Consider the following 7,469-nt stretch of genomic DNA (forward strand, 5'->3'; position numbering starts at 1 on the left):
TCTCTCTCTCTCTCTCTCTCTCCCCCTCTGTCACACACACAAACACACACACACACACACTTAAATTAACAAAAAGAAACAAAGAAGTGTTCCCATTTCTTTTACATTTACACCATCTCCTCTGCACAGATACGTAAGTGATCCCATAAGGTTAAATTATTGTGTTACAGCAGCTGGATAAAGAATAAAATACTAGTGCAAAGATTTCACACATATATACACATACATAGTACATAGTATGACTGTGATTGTGCAAGAGGGTAGTGCAAATTGGATTAAGAAATAATGTAAACACTCTAAATCTAAGAAACAGCTGAATGAAGCTGTAATGCAGAAGTTTGTGTGTGGATTCTTGTGCCGGACAGGTGAGTTCATCCGTCACAGAAACAAGAGTTATTGCAGAGTTTTATGGAGAACAGCAGGAATAATTTTCTGAAGCCTTCTTCACAGCAATAGACAAGCTTCTCTGAAGTAACTTCATCAAAACCATCAACATTTAAGGCTTTGAGGCTGGTGTTGTTTAACTCCTTCTTATAAGCCTGTTTTTGTTTTAAAGTGCTTTATAAATAAAGGCGATGATGATGATGATGATGATGATGATGAAGCCTTGATGCAGTTGCAGATCATATCTGATGGGTTTCCATCAGGAATTCTAGGTCACCATAACACGGACACAGCACACTGGACCTCAGCACAATGTCAAACCACTGGTCACAACACAATGAGAGCACAGAGAGTGGAACGTCACTGGGATTAAAGAAAATGTGTGGCACTTGTTTGAATAGATTCTAAATTGTTTATAAAGACGATGAGCCTTCTTTACACCTTAAAGTTACTCATGGTGGTTCTCAGGGTCCTGTGCTGGGCCCGGTGCTTTTCATGGTATACATACAACCCTTAGCCACTCCAACACTGCATACTAGGGATGGGTACCGGTGGCCGGTGCCATGATGGCACCGGTTCTGACATAAACGGTAGTAACCAGACCGAAAAGCAGCGCACATTTCGGTGCTTTATTTCGGTGCTTTTTTTTTCCTGAGCTGTGATACACTTCTAGCCAATCATTTTACGTTTCCCAGGATAGTAGGCGGGGCCAGGTACGTACGTTCAGTTAGAGCAGAGCTACAGATTAAAAATGTCCAAGGCGAAGCGGTCAAAAGTCTGGCTGTACTTCACAGTAAAAGATGCAAACTCAGCAGCAACAAGTGCTTTAAGCTGATACTGTGATACTGTCAAAGGAGGTAACACCTCGAATCCGATGAAACACCTGGCGACGCATAGCGTTTTTTTTAAAAGCCGAGAAATGCGCCGTATTTGATAGCTTGCTGCGAGACCTCACACTGTGCACGTTGGGTGGGTTGCCAATTATCGGACCCGGAGCAACATCCCCCAAAAACCCGAAGAATAGAGTCCTGGCCCCTAGCCCTGCCAGTGTAGCAGAAATGATGAGGATGATGCAGCAGCAGCCGTTCTTCTCTGAGTGAGTCGCTTAATGTTGTTCGTGTGTAATTTACGTTGAGTAGGCTAACCACGTTATTACATTAATGCATGTAAGGTGAACTAGCAAACATCATCATAGCTACATGCGGCTGTCTTCTTGTTTGATGGCAGATACTCCCTTCACCCTGGCCAAAAAGGCTAAAATGACCAAAGAAAAAGTGGGAAACAGTTAAACATGAGAGGTTTTTGGACAAAGTTTGTGGTTTTTTTTCCATTGTTTAAGCACTGCTTCCAGCCAAGAGTCATACCATATATGCCCCATAGCTGCAGAAAAGGCTAACATTGTTATCTTTTTACAAAAAAAAAACAAAAAACAGCTGAACATGAGAGGTTTTTGGACAAAGTTTGTGTTCTCCATTCTTTAAGCACCGGTTCGAGCACCGTTTAAGCACCGGCACCGTTTCAAAAGTACCGATTTGGCACCGGTATCGGATAAAACCTAAACGATACCCATCCCTACTGCATACAGATGACACCCAGTTATATTTATCTCCACGGCCGGAGAGAAACCCAAATCACTAACATCCAGTTAAAACCATGAAATCCTGGATGACTGCTGGATTGCTTTTATTCCATATTATGTTGTTCTAATGGCTCTCTGAAAAGCCTTCAGCGGATCTGAAATGCCACAGGGAGAGTATTAACTGGGACTAGAGCGATAGATCATACTGGTCCCCTAGCTTTATTCAGTTCTGTGAAAATCCTCACATATGGTCGTAAATAACCAATCTCCATCATATCACGATTACCTAATCATATCCTATTTTCAGTCAGAGCATTTTATTTGAACTTAGCGGGCTTCCTTGTGATGCCATTTTGGAATCAGCTCTCGTGTGGGGTTGAGGAGACAGACACTTTCTCCACTTTTAAGATTTGATTCAATTTTCTGATTGTGATCAAACTTGTGATTGGGCTGAATCAGAGAACCCTGAACTATTGCTTGGTTATGCTTCCCCCAAGGATGCTCTGCAGACTCACAGGGCACAGCAAATCTAACAAGTTCAAATTTCAGCAGCTGTTTATGTACAGACACCAAACTTTGCACCTTTACCCGATCTCCTCAAAACAAATACAATCAGGTGTGCTTTAAAAATGATTACATCAATTTGCCACTGCTGACGGGCCCTGTTGAACACCCAGGCCCGTTCAGTATGTAAAACACTACACGATGGATAGATGTAATATAGAAGTGATTTAAGCTACTGGTGTCCCATTCTTTTGCCTCACTCAGTAGTAACATCTGTAACCGTTTTAGAGCTATCACTGCTGTCCCGCTGCGGCTTCCGTAGGGTACAGTGGCGTTAAAATGGCTGCTCCTGTTGACAACGTGAGTGAAATTGAGTTACCTCCTTGTTATATATTAAGCCGTTATATCGTGTTTACATACAGAACATTATACTTTAGTATGTACAAATATACGAAAACGCTTCTCGGTGCTTTAAAGAGGACCACAGCGGTTTGTTAGCTCGTCAGGCTAGCCTGACGGGCTAACAAACCTTTATGTCGAACAGCTGGTATTTCAGTACGGACACTGTTTACAAATTCGGATACTGTATCTCTTACATGTAATTTAACTGCTTTCTAGGATTTGATTGAAAGCGATTTGCCCAAAGCTGTAGAGCTGCTGAATAATCTCACTGAACAGGTAAGAACTTAAAAACAAAAAGAATAATCCCGTAATGTTTAGTTTAACTCAGAAATAATGTGTGTTTGTGGCCGTAATAAAGAGATAAATCTAAGTTTTGTTTTTAGGTGGCCTCGGTGACGGGTCTTGTCCGTGAGCTGCTGACTAAAGTCAAAGATGGGGCATTGGAAACGTCGAAGGTGCGTAACGACTATTTGAAATGCTAGTTCTCCTCAAGTCCAGTCTTTACGGTAATCTGACCAAAGTGCAGTTTGGTTTGAAAGGAGCAGGCAAGACTGATGCATCCTCTTTAATGAGGCTGTGTTAAATAAAAGTATTGACACACTTCCTGCAGGATTTCTCATTTCTCTAGATCAGGGAAAGAAGTGCAGTCTGTAGGCCTTTCTGACCATCTGTCCGCCTTCTCCTCCTGCAGGGTTTGTCTTTTTTGGACCTTCGGTACCACCTGCTGCTCTTCTATCTCCAGGACCTCACTCACCTGATCAGCATCAAGACGGAAGGAGGCAAAATAAAAGACAGTGATGCCTTAGACCGAGTGGTCACAATCAGAACGGTAAGAGGCTGTAAAAGTGACGCTGTTCGATTTCTCTGCAGTCAACATGTGTTATTTTAATCTTGATTTGTTGTTGTTGTTTATTTGAAGATCCTGGAGAAGATGCGACCTCTAGACCACAAACTGAAGTATCAGATTGATAAACTCGTGCGCACGGCTGTTACCGGCAGTTTAGGTAAGACCGAAGTGATCAGATTTTCAGAACTGTGCAGTCTAAGAAAGCTTTGACTGAAAGGATGCGTATCAGATTCAATGCACAGCAAGATTTGCATTTATCCACTTATGGTAGGCGTAACCGTGTCTGATGCTTTTGTTGATTTCAGCTGAAAATGACCCACTGCAGCTGCGTCCCAATCCAGAGAATCTCGTCAGCAAAGTAAGACCAGAGTAACACGACGGCTCCGGTTCCTTCTTTTACTGTCACATTATCAAACTGTAAACACATGCATCCAAACATCAGCTTCCTGTATTAGTAGGAAAGATAAATGCTTGTTTGTTTTTTTGCAGCTCAGTGAATCTGAGTCTGAAGACGAAACAGAGAACGAGGCAGCTTCAGAAAAGAAAGCAGCCCACTCTAGTGGCAAGAAATATATACCACCAAAGATTGCCCCAGTGCATTATGGTAATGTTACCGGTCTGCTTTATAAAGTACTTCAATACTGCTTTGGGGTTTTTTGTTAGGTTCTTTTTTGTTGTTGTTGGGGTTTTTTGGGTGGGGGGTGGGATTGTTATAGCAAGCTTATAAAAAAATTTTTCTTTCTCCTGCTTGTTTGTTAACCAAAAAATAAACCCGTTACATCCAGATGGTGACATGACAGAGGCAGACAAGAAGAAGGCCAAGCTGGAGCGTCATCGACAAGCAGCACTCCGGAGTTCTGTGATCCAGGAGCTGAGGCAGCAGTACAGCGACGCCCCAGAGGAGATCAGAGACAAACGGGACTTCCAGAGCGAGCGGGAGAGCCGCGAGGAGCTCCACAGGTTCCTGCTCATTTACTTTACACACAGATGGGTGTTAGGTGGTCATAATGTCTGCTACTTGATTTAGATGGGAAGTGTTGTGAGATAAACTTCTAATTGAATTCAGTTTTATTTATACAGCAGAATATCCCACCAGTCACTTCAGGGTACTTCATATTGTGATTTAAAGACCCTACAATAATCCAGAAAAAAACCCGGTAGTCAGAGAAGGCCTTGTGAACAAGCATTTGGCAACAGTGGGAAGGAAAAAATCCCTTAAAAAGGAAGAACTCTCCAGAAGAACCAGGCTCAGAGTGAAGGGAGAAAGACAAGTCAAAATACATTAGAGATTAATAACAACTAATAATTAAATGCATAGAGGTGGATAATCACATAAAATCTAGACTGGGAGCTGGTTTCACAGAAGAGGAGCCTGAAAGCTGAATGCTCTGCCTCCCATTATACTTTTAAATGTCCTGGGAAGTGCAAGTAAACCAGCAGTCTCAGAGTAAAGAGCTCTACTGGGGTGATACGGTGCTGAGGGGTCTTTCAGCAAGACCTTGCAGCATCATCTTTCTTTTTTCTTTGCTTGGTGGTTTGTGTAAATGGTATGTGTTTACCTCAACACAGGAAGAACTACGAGGAGTCGATGATGGTGCGTCTCAATGTGCCGAAGCATCAGAGGAACACCAAGAAGAGGGGCATGATGGCCATGTCCAACCAGCTGAGCAGTATAACACACTTTGGTGACATCACAGCTCTGACCGGTGGTGAGGCGATGCAGGTGTGTTTGCGTTATTGTATTTTGATTTTGAGCTTCTGCCTTGTTTATTGGTTAATCTCTAAACCGAACTGAGACTTCATCATTTATACTGACTGGGATTAAACCTGAGCTGCTACCAGCACACAATCGGACAGAAGGCTCCAGTTGGATATTTTCAAGAGGTTTGGAATGTTTACCTTAAAATGCTGAGTGCTGTGGTGACTCAGTTGTCTGGTGCAGTACTGCTGGCAACAGCTACACTTCGTGCCTACATAGGTTTGGCATGCTGTGGCTCTGTTCTGTTTCCTGTCTTAACTGTCTGCTGTCATAAAAAGCACTAATAAGTCAGAGTAATGGCCGCTCAGCCTCTTGCCGATAGTCTTCTCTCCTGCCTGCAGATGTGGAAAAACCCCTGTGTGTATTTAGGAAGTCTTGGAAAATCAATGTGCTATGTTTAGATTTTGTCCTGGGCACCATGAGTAGCTACAAAGTGTTGCTAACAGGCCCATCTTTGTACAGTATGAATGGTAGCTTTGTGGCTCAGTTTTATTTAGATTACAGTCTTAATGTGGTTTTGATGCATTTTCTGTGTACGTGCAGGATGGGGATAACCCACGACCCAAGAAAAAGAAGAAAATCATGAAGAAGAAAACCAAAAGAAAAGGTAAGGACTTTGAAATACCACAAGACCAAATTAACCTGTGAACTAGTATTATTAAAAATTTCTCTTTATTCAAATAAAATGCAGCAGTCCTTTTTTTTCTCCTCAGCTTTCAAGAAACGCAACTAGACCTGAGGACAGCATGTCAGAGGATGTTACCAGCAGCTAATTGTTATAAAGTCTCTGTAAACATTGTAATAAAGAAACCATTCCTCATGACCTGTATCCTACAGTGAATGCATTGTAAGACCTTTTTTCCTCATGTCAGCAGTAGAGGGCAGTCATGTTGCCCACTCAAAATAAACTGGCCCTTGTAATGTTAATTGGAACAAAAATATGACGTTATTCTTGTGCCACTATTCTGAGCGCACGTAAAAAAAAAAAAAAATTGCAGTTGCGACTGTTGCATTTTGAGGAGAAATTTATTTTGAGCGAAGAAAAGCTAAATTTGAGTGAACAAACTTCATTGCTGCGTGCAAAAAATGTATTTCAGTGTTTGCTATTATCCCCACACACACACATGCGCAGCCCCTCTCGCTCAGTTTTTGCATTTGCGCTCGCTCCAATGTGTTGCTTGCGCTCTCAACATTTCTGCCCGTGCGCGCTCAACCCTTTCTGTACACAGTTATATTTGTGCCACAAAACCAGTCAATCACAGACTTGGATGCAAAAAAAAACGTGTTTGGCTGTTTTGGTCTCCAATCAGCTCGACGTGACGAAATGCAATATCCCAGAATCCATTTTGTCCAAAACTCAAACGAGGCAGTGGCGCAGGAGCACAGAGTGGCAGAGTTTGAAATATTACTCTTTCTGGGTCACAAAATAAACTTTTAAGATATTTTCATGCGAGAATGGTGCTGTGTAAACTTTAAATATCTGCTCGATTCATCAAGACATCACATATTTGCACAAGTGCTCTAAACGTTTTCAAAATAAATTTCTCCTCAAAATGCAATACTTGCAACTGCAAATTTTTTTTATTATTTTTTTTAACGTGCGCTCAGAATAGTGGCACAAAAATAACGCCATACAAAAACAGTGGAACTTTTGTAGTAAACCCCTACTGAGGGACCTGTGATGACATGGGGGAAGTAGTATGCAGTCAACTTGGGTCTAACAGAAAGCCCAGTCAGCCTGGACAAAGCTGCACAACTGCTGGACATTATATATACACAGTATATTATACACCCAAGTAACGTCACGCCTCATAACCTCAAGAGCTGTTGGTATTTTAATGACTGACTAGAATGAAATGATTCATTCTGAAAATAAAGCCACACCTCCCATTACTTCCTGGAAGTACCACCTAAATGATGCATGCTGAATACTGTTAATTACATTTAAATACCTTGAATTGGTGTAAAATTCAAATAAACGCACACATGCACAC

The 7,469-nt window shown here is 41.9% G+C and overlaps 1 protein-coding gene across 1 annotated transcript; it reads left to right on the forward strand.

The window, feature by feature from the left end:
• The first annotated feature begins 2,747 nt into the window (after positions 1-2,747).
• Positions 2,748-6,298, forward strand: ngdn (neuroguidin, EIF4E binding protein). The gene is made up of 11 exons (XM_085467780.1): positions 2,748-2,827; positions 3,086-3,145; positions 3,253-3,324; positions 3,561-3,698; positions 3,789-3,873; positions 4,022-4,074; positions 4,206-4,320; positions 4,502-4,676; positions 5,286-5,439; positions 6,019-6,082; positions 6,189-6,298. The coding sequence occupies exons 1-11, from the start codon at positions 2,807-2,809 to the stop codon at positions 6,206-6,208; spliced, it is 957 nt and encodes a 318-aa protein (XP_085323906.1). The 5' UTR covers positions 2,748-2,806; the 3' UTR covers positions 6,209-6,298.
• The last annotated feature ends 1,171 nt before the right edge of the window (positions 6,299-7,469 follow it).

The sequence above is a fragment of the Copadichromis virginalis genome, linkage group LG9, assembly GCF_057382275.1.
Source record: "Copadichromis virginalis isolate Kocher_CV1m ecotype Utaka linkage group LG9, C_Virginalis_male_GT1.1, whole genome shotgun sequence".
Taxonomy (NCBI): Eukaryota; Metazoa; Chordata; class Actinopteri; order Cichliformes; family Cichlidae; genus Copadichromis; species Copadichromis virginalis.